Consider the following 18741-nt stretch of genomic DNA (forward strand, 5'->3'; position numbering starts at 1 on the left):
GCAAATAACTGTAACGATGTAAAAATCACACAGGAGTGGAACATGAGTGCCCAGAGTGAAGCTGGGATTTACCCTGAGAGGGAAGTGAGCAGGGCAGGTGTTTGGGACAGAGAGCACAGGCTGGTGAGCTCTGCAAAAAAATCCTTTGTATCTCTCCCAAACTGCATTTCATGTTGAAAAAAGAAGTGTGGTCTAGGAAGAAAATAAATGGATATATTTTGATTTTAAGTTTAAAGTCAGTGATGTTTTTAGGAATTTATTTTAATTTATGTTTATTTTAGCATATGTTGAAGTCAGACTTGTTTAGGGCACCTTCAGATAAGGTACAGTTTCATCTTATACAATAAATTTGTCCTGCTGCTTTATTCTTTTCCCTGCATTTGTCTGCTCTGCATCCTCTTTCCTACATTAGGAGATGCCCCATTGAAGGCAGTGCTCCCTTCAGCCTGCTGGGGCTGCCTGCCTGCAGCTGGGGAGTTTCTTACCAAAATTTTTGAATAAGTTAATCAAGCAGCTTCCTGTGAGGCTTCAAAACATTTGATACCACAGAGAACTCCTAATTTTATATTGACACCTGATGAAAGCCCATGGATTTCACGAGAAAGGAGTTCAAAATCATTTGGGTAGTTACTCCAAGACTGAATAGGGGTGGAGTATTGGATGTATTTCTCTATTCTTATAACATCAGTACTTCGAAGTTATTTGGGAACATGGATAAAGCAGTTAAAATGATATTTAGCCCTCCCACACTGCCTTTATTTTCGGTGCATTGTGTAAACTCCTGTTCCTTCACCTTACCAGTGAGGAAGTTATTTGGTAAAATTTGCTGTGCCCTTGTTTTTGCTATAGCTGCCTCATGGGGGCAAACTGATCTTTATTAAACAGCTTTATTTAGTCATTCTTTCTCATACAAAGATGTGTGAATGTTCTGACTGTAGGTACTGCAGGTTATTTTGGTCATACTCTGTCACCAATATGAAAGCGGGATGTTTAAAAATTGGAAAAAAAATAGGATGCTTCCTTAGGTTGGAGTTAGGTTTGCACTGCTGGAGACCATCATGTCAGCTGCATGTATACATGTGTATCCTTGCACTGGTGTGTAGGGCAGAGTGTAAAACATTTCATCTTCAGCTTGGTTTGTGTTGGTCCCTGGTTAACCCTCTGGTTCTCAACGTATCTGTAGCTGGTGGAAGTGCAGCAAGATTTCCAGCATCCCAGCTTTTCAGAATGGATCCCATCTCACCTTCCAGCAGTGCCATTAAAGTTATTTTCTTGGGTTGGTTTTCCTGCTGCTGTAATCCAGCTTGAGTTCCTTTTCTGTCTTTGATGGGCACGACACACATTGATGTTGATGGCAATGATGTGTGTGCTCTGAGGACAGGATCTTTCCCAGATGTTGCCTGAGTCACAGGTTCTCCTTCTCCAGGAGTTTGTCTCAGGTTCTTTGATCATTCAGAACTTACTGTTTTGAAAATGTAAAGCAATCTCAGGCTTACAAAAATCTACCTTACTGCCACAGAGGAATAGCAGTGAGATAAAGCAACCAGACTATCACTGCTACATTAAGTAAAAGCTGTTTATTGTGCTCTTGTTCTTTCATTGAAGCAGTGGGAGATTTCAGTGTCTGAAGATTGCAGGCTCAGGCCACTAGCAGCAGTTTGTGCTGTTTTAATTTAAAGAACAAATGAAGCTGTCATGTGGCATGGGGTTGGTGCTCTTAGCCATAACCTAAACCTTTTATTCCAAAAGAAATAAAGAAGCGAGTTGTAATGCCACAAAAAGAGGGAAAAAAAAAAAAAAAAAAAAAAAAAGGCAGTACATTTAATTAAACTTCTAAGCACTGGGACAGTGAGGGAAAATGACCTGAGGGTGGTGGCCTTCCAATCACCCTGACAAGAAGCTTCCTTAAAAACATCAACACCTTGTCAGCATCCTCAAGGTTTAAAAAAGCAGATGATTTAGGATCAGAGGCAAAGTAAGCACTGATGTTCTTCTCATCCCATTGTGGTGTTAATTTCTCTTCATTTATTACTAAGGGTATCTCCCTGATAATTTCTGCCCATCTCATCTGTGTTATAGGGTGCTGAGGAAGCTTAACTTTGAGGCAGTTCACCACAGGCAAGCATTTCAAAGTCTGCATCAGAATCTTTAAGATCAGCTGTTAATGTTACACCTGTGCCAGGCAGAGATGCTGGTGGCTTGGGTCTGGGTGGATTGATAGGAAGAAAGGTTCATGTCAACAATTTTTGTATTCCTTTTTTTTTTTTTTTTTTCTTTTTTTTTTTCACAGGCTGCTGTTTTTGTGGTGTGTGTGCTTATATACATCTATTTGACATTATTTGCTGTGGAGTCATGAGTCTGAAAGACAAGATCAAGTGATAGATCCAATGCATCAGTCATAGGAAGCAAAAAAACCACAAGAACAACGTTGTGCTTTGATGATTAAATTGAATAGCTCTGGGCTTCCTTAATCCCTTCTCAAATGCTTATTGATGGGTAGGTTTTTAACTGGTTTAATGTTCCTGCTTCAGAGAGGGATTTTTTATTGATATAGAGGAAGAAGGTAAACAAAGATACCTGCAGGGATTTTTCAGTCTGCATGTCTTGATTTTCCTGATCTCTTTGGACAGTTTGCTATGGAAATAGCAGCTGTGATGCAGTAAGATGTTTTGTTTTTTGAGGAAGCCATCTTCAGTGAATGTAGAGTGGTCTTAAGGAGTGAAAATTGTTTGAAAATTAGCAGCTCTGATCTTAATGTTAGTGACTTCAACGTTTCATTTCTTGAATGTTTTTTTACTTTTTTTGCTTCAGTTTTTCCATTGGACAACTGAAATTGTTAAAAACTGTCTTAGATAATGACAGCTATCAATAATTACTGTCATTGGAGCACCCATGGAAGGTGCCCTTCTGAAAGCATCTCTTTTATATTTCTATGAAATGCAGAATTTAAGTTAGTGGTAGGCAGTGCTGTTAAAAATACTGCATTAAGATACATGCACATCCTCAACAAGGTTGGTTTGGTTTTTTTTGCATCTTGGAAGACTGAAATTTTTTAACCACTTTCTGGTTTGTCTTATTTTGTCATTTCATCTGTATTCTTCAAAACCCTTTTCTGCATGCAAGGCATCCCAAGTCAGTTTGTAGGAGTCTTTATTTCCTCAGTGCTGAACCTCCTTTGAATCTTCAGTCTTGAATTTTGCAATTTTTTTTCAAAGCATAAAAGCCCCCTGCTGGAATGTGGGTTTTAATCTGAAGCTTCCAGGAGTTAGGTAAGTCTGCATCTCTTCTCTTTTGGCACTCTGACAGTGAATTTTCTCATAAACATATTGCCTGTCGACAGGATTTTGTAGGTAAAGCAAAATTGTCTTTAAAATTTATCAGCCTATGCACAAATCTGTTTCTGTCCTTTACTGGAATTGTGGTGTGAAAAATTAGTGACATTTATGGCTCATTCTAAGGCCATTACTTGTCATAAGAAGTGGAGTGTGTGTATGGCTTGGATGCAGCATCTGAATATTACCTTTCAAAATTAGACATCAGCATTGCTTTTGTGATAGATAACACTGTTTTAAATTATCAGTTATTTATTCTATAGTGTATGACTGTTCTTCTGTTTGACAAGAAATAGCTGTTACCCTCATTTGACTCTTTAAAGCACAGGCCTGAAAGAACGATATGGAAGATTTCCAAATCAGGTCCCCTGCTACTACAAACAACCTCAGCCTCTCATTTTACATTTCACCTTGTGAAATGTTCAGGCCTATCATCTTAAAACAGAAGTTTTATTTTGGTTTTGTCATTCCTTTATTCTTCTGCACTTTTCTGAAATGACAAAAACTGAACGTGATCTTGACCGTTGCCTGAACCCCATAATTCCTGTTTATGGGAATGATGAGCTACTTTTAATCAATCTGTTTCAATCTGTTGGGGTTAAATACCTCTTTTCAAGATAATTTGGTTTAGTGTTGTATCACTATAATGGAATTGTATATCCTAGGATGCTATTGTTCCTCAGCTTTGGGTGAAACAGGGCTCCTCACCTTCTTGTCTCCCAGCTTGCTTTCTCTCATTTCTCTTTGTAACAGCATAATTAAAATGTTCTCTCCATTCAGAAGTATTCTTCATTTTAAAATAATCTAATTATGTGTTTTATTCAGAGAAAAATCTCCAAGCAGGAAGTATTGCACAAATAATGGATTGTGGCATAAGGCTGCAGAGTGGTGTCACACATAAATAACACTGTTGCCCTACTTATTTGTTTCATTGGCTTAAAGTTTTAATGATAGTTTTTTTCCTGACTAGTGGCATGCTAAGTGCTCCAAATGTCAGGTCAAAGGTTGGGAGCTAACAATTTAGCTAAAAATAACTCCAAACATTTTCTTATGCTTGAGAAAGAACTCAAGGTATTGTTAGTTTTGTTTTCTGGGAATTTTTTCCCTTTGTTTTCTTCCACTCCTTTGGTTTTTGGTTTTGTTTTTTGTATGTTTGGTTTTGTTGTTCTTTTGTTTTGACTGCTGCCTGATTAGGAAGATTTTATTTGGCATAAGCAGAAGTTATATTTTAAACTGACTGTTGCTTATACCAAACCATTTAAAATAATTTTCACCACGTTTCATCCACTAAGTATTTTGATTCTATTTTACGTGTTATTTGCTTTTCTGCGTGACATTTTGTTCCTTTAAAGTTTCATGGCATCAAAGAACCCTCTGCTGAGTTGTCATGACTGCCTGGCAGAGCTTCCCCACCCTCCTTCAGCAAGGACTTGGGCATCTTCTTGCCATCCCCATGCTGAGCCTTCCCTGGGGCTCTGGCAGCATCAGCTCATCCCCTGCTGCTCTTGCATCTGGGGTCTTGCCCTCTCTTTTCTCCTTCTTCAGATGTTGAGTGTCATTGGGGCTGTTTGGTTGTGTTTTCCTTTCCCTCTGCCAACGAGCAGAAAGAATAATAAGCTAGAGGATGGCCAGGGCAGTGTGTTAAAGGCAAACAATGGACTAATGTACTTTTGCAGACAAGAGAGGCTCTGAGTGTGGATGGAGCACGGGCAGGGCCCTGCCAGAGAACTCCACTGCACGCAATGAGCAAGCCCTTTGTTTCTCAGGATTGCCAGAGCTGCTGTTTTCAGCTCTCACAGAGCCAGCTGTAGCTTCTCTAGGCAAATTTGTGAAAAGTCTATGTGTATATGTACTTATAAAGTGATGTAATAATGGAACCCTTTATTCCTGGGCACTTGATTGTGTGCTAAGGAGACGAGTGCATCCCTGTGTCTTGTGATGGGGGGGAAGGAAACTCCAGGCTAATTAGCAACAGTGTTCTTATGGAGAAATCATTTGGTCCTTGGATTTTCATTGCTGTCTCTGAAAACATGGAACTCCTTCCTCTGCAGTGCTCTGAAGAGAGAAGTGTTTCCTGCCACCAGCCTGTGCTTTTCGTGCTCACACCCCATCCTTCAGGGATGTGACAATGAGACAGTTGTGTTTTGATGTTCCTCTCGTGGCAACACTCTTAGATTTTTGTTGACAGTTTCTTCAGAATTCTGTAGTACAGAAACTGCAGAACTATGTTTCCCCAAAGCCTTCTGCACTTTGGGAACAAAGCTAAAAATAAGGTTAATCATCAGAGGACACATTTCCCAGGGCTTGGGCTTCACGAGTTGGGCTTCATATATTTAATACGTGAAAAAGAGCTAGTGATCTACAAATGAAAAGTGTGTTATGTCATTGCTCAGCTCCTGAAACTGGACCAGAAGTTTCCTGTTTTATAATGGTATTGTTTGTTGGGTTTTTTTTCCTATGTGAAAGAGCACAGGAGGCAAAGAGTGCTCTGCCAGTCCTGTCAAGAAATTGTTCTCTGACTCACTGCAGGAACTCTCTTGTGTGAGAGGAAATTTGTTTGTTATTCCTTGTTCCATTTAAGCCCAGCTGTCACACCTTTGGTTGGACTTGTCCCGTGTCTTTCTGCTGCTCTTTTTGAACACGAACATCCATGACCCCACCTCCTGACCCACAGAGCTCCAGGATGTCCCTTGTGCATGGCCCTCTGGTGGGCTCTGGGAGGGGGAATGGGGAAGAAGCAAGGGTTTATTCTTCCTTTCCCAGCAGGAAGTCTTCAGGGCTACCTTAGAATCCTAGGTAGAGCCTTAGAATCCTAGAATTGTCTGGGTTGGAAGGGAGCTCAGAGATCACCAAGTCCAACCCTTGATCCACTCCCCCCGTGGTTCCCAGCCCATGGCACTGAGTGCCACATCCAGGCTCTTTTGAAATATCTCCAGGGATGGAGAATCCACCCCTTCCCTGGGCAGCCCATTCCAATGGCTGAGCACCCTCTCCAGAAAGAAATTCTTTCTAATGTCCAACCTAAACCTCCCCTGGCACAACTTGAGACCTCTTGTGCCCTCTTGTCTTGCTGAGAGTTGCCTGGGAAAAGAGCCCAACCCCCCCCTGGCTCCAACCTCCTTTCAGGGAGTTGGAGAGAGTGATGAGGTCTCCCCTGAGCCTCCTCTTCTCCAGCCTCAACACCCCCAGCTCCCTCAGCCTCTCCTCATAGGATCTGTGCTCAAGTCCCTTCCCCAGCCCAGTTGCCTCCTTTGGACCTGCTCCAGCACCTCAATCTCCTTCCTGAGCTGAGGGGCCCAGAACTGGGCACAGGACTCGAGCTGTGGCCTCACCAGAGCTGAGCACAGGCTTCCCAGGCTCCACAGACCCCCTTGGGAACGTGCACAGCAGGCTTGATGGCTGCTGTAACAAGAGGTCCCATTGGTGGGTGTTGTCATTTTCCTGGTGTCTCTGGCAGCTCAGTCTATGAAACCTGAACACCACAGAGCTTGATGTCAAGCTGAACAGTTACACCTTCCCAAACCTTCCCACTGAGACAGGCAGCTGGGTGGATGCCAACGTGTGAACCAGGCTGCAGTCATTCACACCTTCTGCATGTGTTAAAAGGAAGTTGAGAACACAAAATTAGGTTGGTTTGATCTTCTTAACGCTTTCCTCTTAAATTCAAGTCAGTACGCAGTCATTTCAAGTAATTTTCTTTTACAAAACCATGGAAAATTTCCTTCAACCAATGTCTTCATTCAGTTAAGTGATTCCCACCTTGTCTCTTCCAGAGATGGGTGGCATAACCAGTGGTTTCTTTAGCCTACATATTTGTGCAGCACAACCCAGATGCTGGAGTTATGCTCTGTATCTTGGAGCTTGGCAATGTTTCTGAAGATAGGTAACAGCCTGATAATAACAATGCAGCCTGTAATTCATCTCCATAATATCAGCATCTGCTTTTTTTTTTGCTTTTTTTTTTTTTTTTACCATCTGAGAAATGGAACCCCAGATCTTCTGGAGCACCTTCAGGCTACAGAAACTGCAAATAGTTTTCCAGTGCGTATTTCCTCACTTCCCCCACGTAGCATTTTCTGGTGGCCTCAGCAGGCATTTGGAGGCTGTGCAGGCTGTGCCTGAACTTTCAGTCACAGTTATGATGCTGTAAGCACAGCCTGGCTGGGACCTCATCCATACTTTCTGTGTTCCAGCCCCAGCTCCAAAAATCTTTGGGGTAAAACCATATTCCTTTTTTTTCCAGTGCCCATGTCTGAGATAGTGTTAAGCTCTAGGAGTACTTTGAGGTATCATTCCTTTTAACTTCTGCTTTGGAAATATAAAATACTGTTTAACACATGTATGGGCTTTAAAAAATCAGGTTTCTAACTGCTAATTTCTGTCCTTGTTATTTTGTAGTGTGTTTACTAGGCATACAGTTGGGGTTTATGGATAGAGCCCTCTTTGAGATGAGGGAAAATTGTTTTACTAGCAAATGGAGATTATTTGTTTTTTAATGAGAAGGGATTACTTCACAGCAAAGGGATCATCTTCACTCCAGAGCTGCTGTTTGTGTCCTGAACAGCACAATCTTCTTGAATTTTTCAGATTCAGAGCAATTCTGGGAAAAGCTGGTGATTAGATCAGGAGGACAAAAGGTGTTTCGTTTGCTGACTGCTGTTGATTTCTCTCTCTGTAAGACAGCATTAATGGTCTTTACTAATGAGCACTGATAATTTAGTGGAGCAGTTTAGCAGAGACTCTGGATAGAAGTAGCTGCAGAATCACGTAGTGAATAACAGGTACTTTGCTGTAGCCAGGTTCTCTAGAGTAGCTCTGCTGGCTGGCTGGGCTGTGGCAGCAGCATCCATCCTGTCTGAGCATCCAGCCAGCCATGCAGGCAGCTTGCTCACTAACAACCTTGTTTCTGCCACATGCCTTTACTTCATTGCTCTACTGCTAACATTTTTGGTGGAAGGGTTGTTGCCAAGCTTGGGGCACACACACACAAAATGTTTTCTTGAGCAAACAGCTGGTAATTAACATGTCTTTGTGTTTCAGAGATGAACGAAATCAGTCAATCATTGTCAGTGGGGAATCTGGAGCTGGGAAAACTGTCTCTGCTAAGTATGCCATGAGGTACTTTGCCACAGTCAGTGGATCTGCCAGTGAAGCCAATGTTGAAGAGAAAGTCTTGGCCTCCAACCCTATCATGGAGGTAAGAGAGCTTCTGCCCTAACTCCCACCCTCCAGCTTCAGCTGCTATTCTGGGGCTAATACAAGCATTCAATAGAGACAACAATCCATACTGTTTAAAAGGATATTTTTATTAATAAATACCTTCTAAAATTTTAATTCCAATCCATTTACTGGCAGGTGCTTTAGGCATCCTTTTGTGTAGTGTTTGTGAAAGACTGAGAGAAGACCAGAGATAATGTTTCAGTGTGTTATTAATGTATTTCAAGTAATTTGTAAATGTAAATGTATTTCAAGTGTGTTATTAATGTATTTCAAGTAATTTTTATATGAATGCTGCTCTAAGTCTGCTCAGCTGTGTAACATTGGTAACTTCCAGACTACTGGCCAAATTCAAGGGCAGAAAACTGGTTTTGTGTGTAAAATTCCAAAGAGGATTAAAACTTCTGATCTTACTCACCAAACATGTCCATCACACAGTGGGGGGCAGGTAGATTATACTTTGAAATGGAGAGAGTTGTTTAGTAAAGCAAATGCTCAACTTTAGGAAATGTGTCTTTCAGGGAAGATAGTCTGAGGAAGCAAAGTTACACAGGATGGATACAGTTTCTTTAAGAGGGGGAAAACATAACAATTTTGCTATAATCAGTTCAGACTAATGTTTCAGTTCTGGAAATTTGTTTAATTAACAACAGTCAAGTCCCAAAGCTGTTGACTTGAGAGAGCAGGAGCTGGCAGAGACCATGAGGTAGCACATACAGCTCCCTCCTGCTTCGGGACCTTTGTTCTCTGGGAAGCCCAGGAGAATCTGTAGTTCTGATGTCATGGCCAAGCTGAAGACATTTCTTAGGCTCATCTGAATCATTTGTTTTGTCTTTGTGTAGATTCATGTTGTAGCTGAAGCTAAGGAACTGTGTTAAGAAATGGTTCACCAGAGAGAAGGAGGCTTGGGGGAATTCCTTGAGAGAAGTAGGGCTGTGTGCATGCCTGTGGTCAGCCTAAGAAAATGCTTAGGACAGCTGATGCCTTGGTAAATCTTTAGCATCTCTGTGTAAAAGTGTGAAGTATCAGTGGATAGACCTGAATAAATGGAGTGCACGCAGTGAAATGTGAAATGCAAAATGCTACCGTTGTTTTTTCCCTCAGGTGTTTTTAAAAAAAGAACTGTATGTTTTATTCCTTCTTTCCTCCTGGCGTGAGGAGCTCATGATAAACTATAGCTGCCCCATCACAGTTGTGTGTGTTCTGGCACAAGGTAATTCTGCCTGGTTTGTGGTGCTGTGTGTTTTAAAACTTTTTTTAGGATAAAATAAGCTGTGCTGTGATGAGCAGTGGGCTCTGCTCTTGGGGGATCCAAATGTGTCCAGCTATGGGAAGAAGCCAGAGGATTCTTGGCTTGAGCTCCACCAGGAGCATCCCAGGGGCAGTTCTGCAGGGGTGAGCTAATCCCAGAGTATATTTCACTGCTCCAGTGCTTGCAGTGTCCTTGGCCATGAGGAGATGGGGTGTGTGGCTGCCAAACACCCTTTCTGCAGCCCCTGGAGGTGGCACCTGGGGCTGTGGCCTCGGTGCCTGACAGCCAAGTGGCAGCTGTGGCAAGAGACTGCAGGACAGGTCTGCACTTTGCTGTTTGCTGAATGAAATACAAACTGTCCCTGGGTTTCCCTGGACCTTGTTTAGTTTGGCCTCAAAGCCTAAACCAGACATCCTTCTTTCTCACTCCTTGAACCACACTTCCCAATCAGTGGCCATCAGCTCACCACTAATTGTCTGATTTAATTTCCCAAGAAAGTAAATTTAGACTGAGGACTAGAAATGAACTTTCTGTCCATACCTTTAGCCACAAAGACAAAATGGTGGTGCTTGATTTTTATTTTCTAGGGATTGAACCTGGGTATACCTAAAATTTCCATTACTTTAAACACTGTTGTAGTTGGATAGAGCTTATTATTTTAAGTTCAAACACATGAACTTCAAGTAGGCTTTAAAGTGAGTGTTGTGAGATCTGTTTTTGAGATAGACTCTTTAAGATCGAAAAATCATTGCTTCAAACTCTTCAGCTGATAAATCAGCAGAAACACAAATTAACCCATGTAGGTTAGAAAGAAAATGAGTAATTTCTTTTAGAAACAGGAAACACATCTTTTGCCAAGTTGATCATAAAATCCTTGGAGCAAAAGGTAATTTTATTTTTTTAATTTGTATTTGGAAAACCTAAAACATCAGCATTTTATGTGCTACCGTCATTATTGTCAGAATTTCACATCATCTTTGCCTTTGCTAGGTAGTCTGTAATATCAAATGACCATTATACACTTCTGGCAATGATTTGAATGCTTAGTTTTGTAGTCAATAATTATATACAGTTTCCCTGTTGCAAATGTAAAAATTGTCAAGTCTTGAAACACTTCTTTGTGTGTAATTTCCTCTCTCTCATTCTTCTTTACCCTGTATAGCTACATGAATTGTAGAGCTTAGTCTGTACTCTGGAAATCAATCTTATAATAGTAAAGACTTTGTTACCTAGTTTTATAAACATTACCTTTCAAATTTGTTCCTGAAAATAATTCACTATATTGCTCCCACCATCAACAAAATATGTCACGGTGGCAATAATTTTGCAAAAAACTCAGGAAATGCAGTTTGAGCCTGCTCAGTTTCAATTAACTGAGTATTTCTTAGGGCTGCAGAGGTGGAATTTGTTCTTCCCCCCTTCCTAGCAGCTCTTCATCTAATGCCCACTCTGCCCCCTGCTCGGTGAAGGGGGCTCTGAGAGCTGAACCCCCTCTTCCCGTGCTCTGCCCTTACCCAGCCAACGGCCTTTTGTTTACAGGCTTGGGATCCCAATGCTCAGCATTGCTGTTTGGCCTCATTTGTTCTTCCCAAGCTTTATTTCAGTACAGAATTCCTGTGGAACTGGGAAACGAGGACACAGATACAGCTCCATGTGCTTTAGTTAGGGCACCCTTCCCAGAAAGGATGCATGGGATAAAAAGTGGTGTGCTGGATACAAATGACTCTGAATGCGATTGCTTCCAATACAGGGATGGCTTTAGGATTTTTTTTTTTTTTTTTAAGATGAGTTGCTCAGTGATGACTAAAACATGATCTGAGTGGGCCATGGAAATGCTTTTCTTTGAAGCTCAGCATGTTGTGATTTGCATGCCTCGAAGTTCTGATAATTCCAGTGTTGCCCACTGCAAAGTGAATCCTGATGCTGGGGAGGTGAGGAGGTGTTGGGGCACCAACACTGTTTGGGAATCACAATCATCATTTGCCCTGGGCATACCAAGGCCATGGATTATAGAGGAAAAGGATTCAGGTTTCAGGGAAAAGATGTGAGCCTGGACATGTGAATTTTTAGATTATATTTAGGTGTGCAGTAAATATTTTATAATGGTTCATTTTCACAAGTAGTTTGGAATCAGGGTTCATTATAGAGTAATAATAATAATAAATTATTAGCCAGAGAGAACAGAGGGACTGTTTGCTGTGCTGTGGGTTTAGAATAGGTAGATGAACAGAGAACACAAGTACTATATGTACAATTTTACACATACATATATGAATAAATACAGTGTGAAATAATTGCTAGAATTTTATTAAGTCCTTAGGGAAAAATCTGGTGCATGTGAGCATTCTGTTAGACCCTTTAATTCTTTTTAAAATACATCAGAGATCAGTAAAGGATTTTTAGCTGGACAATGTAAAAGTGAAATAATTACCAGGAAGATCAACTGCAGAACAGTGTCAGTGAAATAATCATATTTTGATGTAACTTGCTGATTAAGTGGAGTTCATTATTTATTAAATCCTTGATTATTTGGAAACCAGGTCAAAACTAATGTTGTTAAGTATTTACAAGCCATGTGGATGTTTGAATAGGTTTGCTAATAATTTCTAAAAGCTATTTAACCTTGGCAATATTAATTTTTCAGTCTATTGGAAATGCTAAAACTACAAGGAATGACAACAGCAGTCGCTTTGGGAAATACATTGAGATTGGTTTTGATAAGAGGTATCGAATCATTGGTGCAAACATGAGAACTTACCTCTTGGAAAAATCAAGAGTGGTGTTTCAGGTAATACTAACACAGTCTTCTTCTTGTATATTTCTGTGGCTATGTTTAAAAAAAATAACTACTGCTTGCTGATACTGGATCTCTCTCCTAAGGGGTTGCTGAAATAATATATTTGTTGTGAGGATGTGTGAGGAGGGGGATAGAGGGAAAACCAAGTCAGGCCTTCATTATAGGAACTATTTGTAGTTGTAAAATGTGTATTAAAAAGGCATTATATTTAAACATGAAATACCTTCTGTGTACTACCAGAGTATCACAGAACAAGGCTTCAAAACCTAGCAGAGGAAACCACTCATGGCAAGGAGAGCTCTCTTTTGTGGTTTGTAAAGCTGCCATCCTAGCTCAGTTTCAGTCTCTTGTTAAAACCCATTGAACCCATTGCTATCACAGTAATTATGAATGAGCCTTAATTGCCTTTATTTAGGCAAATAAGAGTATGTAATTTCATCCCTCCTGGACTCTCTTCATGCTGATATTTTGTACCTGAACCAATCCACAACCTTTTTGTCTCCTGCACTTCCTCTCCATTTTTGCCTACCTTATAGCCTAGAGCTCAGTAAAAATGGACTTGTCCTTGAGTGGCTGCCTAAAGGTATAGAGCAAATAATTACAGCTTGCATTGTGTAGGAGTGTTACATGAAGTACTCTTGTATATTTTAAAAATAAAAGCTACTTCTTCCACATGGTGTAGCTGTGAGTCCTTTTCTGTTGTTTTGTTGGTTTGGATTTTTTTTTTTTTTTTTTTTTTTTTTTTTGCTTGTTTGGTTTTTGAAGTTGTTTTGACATTAGGAAATTTAGATCACTTAAATTTGGAATTATGTTGCTGGTTGTGAGTCATAACCATCTAAGCTGTGTTAGACCCTCATTTTAAAATTCCAGCTTTGCCTTGGCAGGAAAGATACTCCCTTCACCAGCTTGCTCTAAATGCTGAAGCATATGGTATTAGTTATTTTTGAAAAGTGAAAAGCTTTTAAGTATGATAATATCACCCATCCACAGAGACCTGATCTATATTTAATAGTAATCCACAGTTCTGAGAAGTGAAATAATGCTTGTTTTTTAAAAATTAAAATGTCTACATATTTTTGGTGTTAAAAATGGATTAAATTAATCAAGTAATAGCTGATCATTTATATTTCTTCTGTGTTCTTAATGCAGTGCTAGAGAAATCATTAAACTTAGTCTTTCCTACTCAGGGGTGTTTCTGGCACTTGTTAAGTTGTGAAAAACAAACAATTCCTTTCTTTTTAAAGGCAGAAGAAGAGAGAAATTACCACATCTTTTACCAACTATGTGCCTCTGCAGCATTACCTGAGTTTAAAACTCTACGATTAGGTATGAAATTCCTGTTCATTCTGTTGGGCAACTGGAGGTGGAAAGCAGCTTTTATCTCTGAGCTTTTCAAACCATAGAACCAAAAGAATTCCTGACTTTTAAATTCTAAACTTTTAAGCCTTCAACTACTAAAATATATTGAAAAAAACTAAAATGGCAGATCTCTCAGCCTTTGTGGCTTTTAAGATAAAATATTTATTTTAGATAAAATTAAAAAAAATATTTATTTTAGATAAAATAAAGTCACAAATTTGGTTTTTCTGTGTACTCTAATACACTGCAGTTGTAATCATTAGGACTTAATATGTCCTGCATGGCAGTGGCAAAGGTGAATTATCTTCTCTTGGTCCTTTAAAACTGTTTTTCCATGGCTCCAGTACCTTGGAGAATTTTACCAGTTTGGGTATAAACACCTGAAAAGCCTGTTTAACATCTTGCATACTTTTACTTGGGCTTTTACCAACAATTACTTTACTATCTCTGCTAACTTGATGATCACAAAACTGGTTTGGGAAATTTTTCATTTTTCAAATTAAAATGTTGAGGAAGGAAACATTTCTCATTTAACAGGAACTGGTGCTTCATAAAAGCCATGCATTATAATGAGGCAATCACCTGGTTATTTCTGAAATTCAGTATAAATTTAATGCTTTGTAGCTCGAGTTAGCTTCATAGTGGGAAAACTGCACAGCCTGTAAGTGCTGATTTCTGAAATGCTGTCCTGATTTTCAAGTGTTTCTCTGCTCTTTTGCACCATCCTGGCACATTTAGGATTCGCATCTGCTGACACAGGAAAGAAAGGAACTGATGTAATTATAACTAAAGAAGCCATGTATCAGACTCCTCTTTCAGTATTCTTGAAACCTTAGCAGATCAGAAGAAAAGGAGCCTGTCACTGGAGCTGGAAGCTTGGCCACTGAAATTATAGACATTTGCAGAGTACCCAGGAAAGCTCCCAGTAGCACCCAGGGCTGTCCCAGAAGCTGTTGGGTCTCCACAACTTCTCAGTCACAATGGGTCACACATACTTATGAGACTGAACCAGATAACCCATTGGAAATGAGAAGAAAATAGGCAAATTAAAAAAAAAAAAAAAAAAAATTAAATTAAAAACATTTTTTTAAATGTCCTGATACAATAATAGCATAATAATACCTGCCACATAATCCCAAAGAGCTGCTGCTGCTGTCACCTCCACACCTACCCCTTGGGTGGTTGGCTCAGGCTTGGAAAATAACTGCTTCCAAACTGATTAGTTCACAGGTTGAAGTCTGAACCAAGGTTAGGTACTGAATGTGCTTGAGTTAGGTACTGAATGGGCTTACTGTAGCAACCAGGTAGCTTAAGAATACTTATTTCCACTTGAAAAAAAACCTTCTTTAAAATAAGTGGGTCCTATGAAGCAAGGAACAAAAATACAGTGACTTATTTCAAAATTCTGCCAAGAGCAACCTGTTCATGGCACAGCTTTACAGATGCACTGTGAATTTCTGCTTCAGTGTGTGTAAAAGTGGTGCTTTTTTTTTTTTTTTTTTTCTCTTCCAGGGAATGCAAATTACTTCCATTATACAAAGCAAGGTGGAAGCCCTGTGATTGATGGTGTCGATGATGCCAAGGAAATGGTAAACACCAGGCAGGCCTGTGCTTTGCTAGGTAATTTATGCAAAAAAATAATTTCCTAAAAGACATACCAGCAAGCACTTTCTAAATTGTTGATGTGTATTTTCTTCATGATCTGTTTTGTTAAAAACCAGGAGCTTGATAGACTTTGGGCTTAGGATACCTCTTATTGCATTAAAAAGATATATAAATTGCTATGGAGTCACATATCTAGTGTAGGACTGGTTGTATGAACAGAAAAAGACTGGATTCCTTTGGTATAGAACATACAGTGTCACTGAGAAACCACTTCAGAACAACAGATTAAATAGTTAATTTTAATGGATCTTTTTTGCATCTGTTTTTTAAAAGAATGTTTTTTTAACAGATGTTAAATGTTTTCAATGTTTTCATTCTAAAATGTTTAAATGTTTTTTAACAGAAAAAGCCAAGCAGTGCTTTCAAATAGCAAATTCTCAGGAAAAAGAACACGTAGTGGTGGCAGATTTTCTTTTCTTAGTAATTTTTTACATCAGCTTCATCTTGTTCTTTACCTCTCTCTCCATTCGGAATATTTTATTCATCATTTTTCAGGGATTAGTGATTCCTACCAGATGGGAATTTTTCGGATCCTTGCTGGCATCCTTCACTTGGGCAACGTGGAGTTTGCATCTCGGGATTCTGACAGCTGCACTGTTCCTGTGAGTAGCTGATGAGCTGAAGGAGATGGTTTGTTTGAAGGCATTTTCTGCCTTCTGCTTGTTTGCAGGGACCTCCACTGAAAGAGATTCACAATATAAAAACACAAGCAACTTGTTAATTTCTAATTTGTTGCTGGTTTTGCAGTTTTTTTGCAGATGTGTTCTACTCGTCTCAGTTTAGAGCCTCCAGACAGTACTCTCCATATAACAGTGGCTGCCTTAATTTTGTTTCAAAACTGCAATTGATCTGTCCTGGAAAAGTTTACTAGACAGGCTAGCTTTGAAGTCCTGGGCAGGTGTCAAGACCTTTATGTTCCCTGTACCCAGTAAACACTTTGCAGGATGTTTTTCTGAATATTAAGTGTCCCAAACTATTGTGAAGCAGGAACATAAAAACTACAGCCACAGTTCATGTGACTCATGTAAGTGGTGTGGTTTTATCAGTCCTTTTTTATGTTTGTGGAGGTGAGCAATGAGGATTGCATAGTCTGATCTGGAAAAAACCTCGTTCAGTGAGGACCAAGGCTTCTTACTGAAGTCCATATTCTGGAGATGAGAAACACAAGAAATGTGGTTTTTCACTCTTCCTGTGGTTCACAAGTGACTAGTTTCTCCTTTTGCTTTTCCCTGAGTGTGTACTGCTGGACACAGCCTTCTCCTCTCTCTGTTTCAATAGTAGCAACAGTTGCAAGGTTTTTTTTTTTCTCTCATTTTTCTGTCAATCCATTTCTTGTGAATCTGCAGTAGCAGATTCTGGAGCTGAGACAACAGGTCCTTCATTGGGCTGCTCACCATCAGTGTGCCTGGTCTGACACCATCTCTGGGGGGTAGCAGCTGTGAAACCACAGCAACAGCCTGGCTCTTTGGTGTGTCTCCAGAAGGTTCTCACCACAAAGAAAGTATCATAGAATCATAGAATCCTAGGGGTTGGAAGGGACCTCGAAAGATCATCTAGTCCAACCCCCCCTGCCAGAGCAGGGCCCCCTAGAGTACATCCCCTAGGAACGTGTCCAGGTGGGTTTTGAATGTCTCCAGTGAAGGAGACTCCACAACCCCCCTGGGCAGCCTGTTCCAGGGCTCTGTCACCCTTACAGTAAAAAAATTTTTTCTGATATTCAACTTGAACCTCCTATGCTCCAATTTACACCCATTACCCCTTGTCCTATCACTGGTCACCACTGAGAAAAGCCTAACTCCATCTCCCTGACACTCACCCCTTACATATTTGAAAACATTGATGAGGTCACCCCTCAGTCTCCTTTTCTCCAAACTAAAGAGCCCCAGCTCCCTCAGCCTTTCCTCATAAGGGAGATGTTCCACTCCCTTAATCATCTCAGTAGCTCTGCGCTGGACTCTTTCAAGCACTTCCCTGTCCTTCTTGAACTGAGGGGCCCAGAACTGGACACAATACTCCAGGTGTGGCCTCACCAATGCAGAATAGAGGGGGAGGAGAACCTCTCTTGACCTACTAACCACACCCTTTCTAATGCACCCCAGGATGCCATTGGCCTTCTTGGCCACAAGGGCACAGGTGGAAAGCTGATGAGCCCCAGGACATGATGAGCTGTCATTTTGTAATGGGTATCTCCCATGCAGGAATCCCACTGAATGAGCTCACACAAAGCTGCAAGTTTCTGTACAATCCCATCCTGGTGTGGTAAGCATCTATCTGGCTGCACAATGGCACTGGCTGCCTGAGCTGGCCTGCTCTCTGAAAAGAGCTGTGTCACTGGGGCTCCTGGGGCCATGCAGTGATGCAGTGGTGCTGCTGCAGTGAGCTCAGCAAAGGGCTCTGCATGGTGCTGTGTGTACGAATCAGTTTGTGTAATGCCAGCTTGAGTAACACAATGTGAGACTCTTCAGTGCAATTTTCATTATTGTTACTTTGCTCTTGTCTTTCGAGCAAGTTAAAGTGGGATGGATGCACTGAAGGTGCATCAGTGGTGACCAGTGATAGGACAAGGGGTAATGGGTGTAAATTGGAGCATAGGAGGTTCAAGTTGAATATCAGAAAAAATTTTTTTCCTGTAAGGGTGACAGAGCCCTGGAACAGGCTGCCCAGGGGGGTTGTGGAGTCTCCTTCACTGGAGACATTCAAAACCCACCTGGACACGTTCCTAGGGGATGTACTCTAGGGGGCCCTGCTCTGGCAGGGGGGGTTGGACTAGATGATCTTTCCAGGTCCCTTCCAACCCCTATGATTCTATGATTCTATGATTCTATGAAGGAAGCTCAGTTTAACTAGATTTTGGGGTGTAACAGCAGTGCCATGGGACCTGTAGGCTGTAAGGACTGGAAGAAGCCCCAGAGAAGTCATAAGGATGTGGAAATAGAAAGATAAAGCTGGTGTACTCTGAAGCTATTGGAATGTAGTAACAGTGCTCTGTTATCTGTCCCTGTCAGGATGCTGCTTGTCAGGGTGCTCTTGAGCCACTGGACATGAAGTGACCATGATGAGGAAGTAGTGTTATGGGAGTTCCCTAAGAGGAAAGACCTCTCTGTCCTCCTTAATTTCTA

General features: G+C 40.7%; 1 protein-coding gene across 1 annotated transcript in view; it reads left to right on the forward strand.

Moving 5' to 3' along the window:
- The window catches only part of MYO5A (myosin VA), a 108046-nt gene that overhangs the window by 35665 nt on the left and 53640 nt on the right, over positions 1-18741 (forward strand). The window contains exons 5-9 of the mRNA XM_071755165.1: positions 8373-8529; positions 12446-12589; positions 13843-13924; positions 15470-15577; positions 16118-16224. Of these exons, the coding sequence (XP_071611266.1) occupies positions 8373-8529; positions 12446-12589; positions 13843-13924; positions 15470-15577; positions 16118-16224 (598 nt within the window). The remainder of the gene's footprint in view (positions 1-8372; positions 8530-12445; positions 12590-13842; positions 13925-15469; positions 15578-16117; positions 16225-18741) is intronic.

This window comes from Heliangelus exortis, chromosome 11, assembly GCF_036169615.1.
Source record: "Heliangelus exortis chromosome 11, bHelExo1.hap1, whole genome shotgun sequence".
Classification (NCBI taxonomy): domain Eukaryota; kingdom Metazoa; phylum Chordata; class Aves; order Apodiformes; family Trochilidae; genus Heliangelus; species Heliangelus exortis.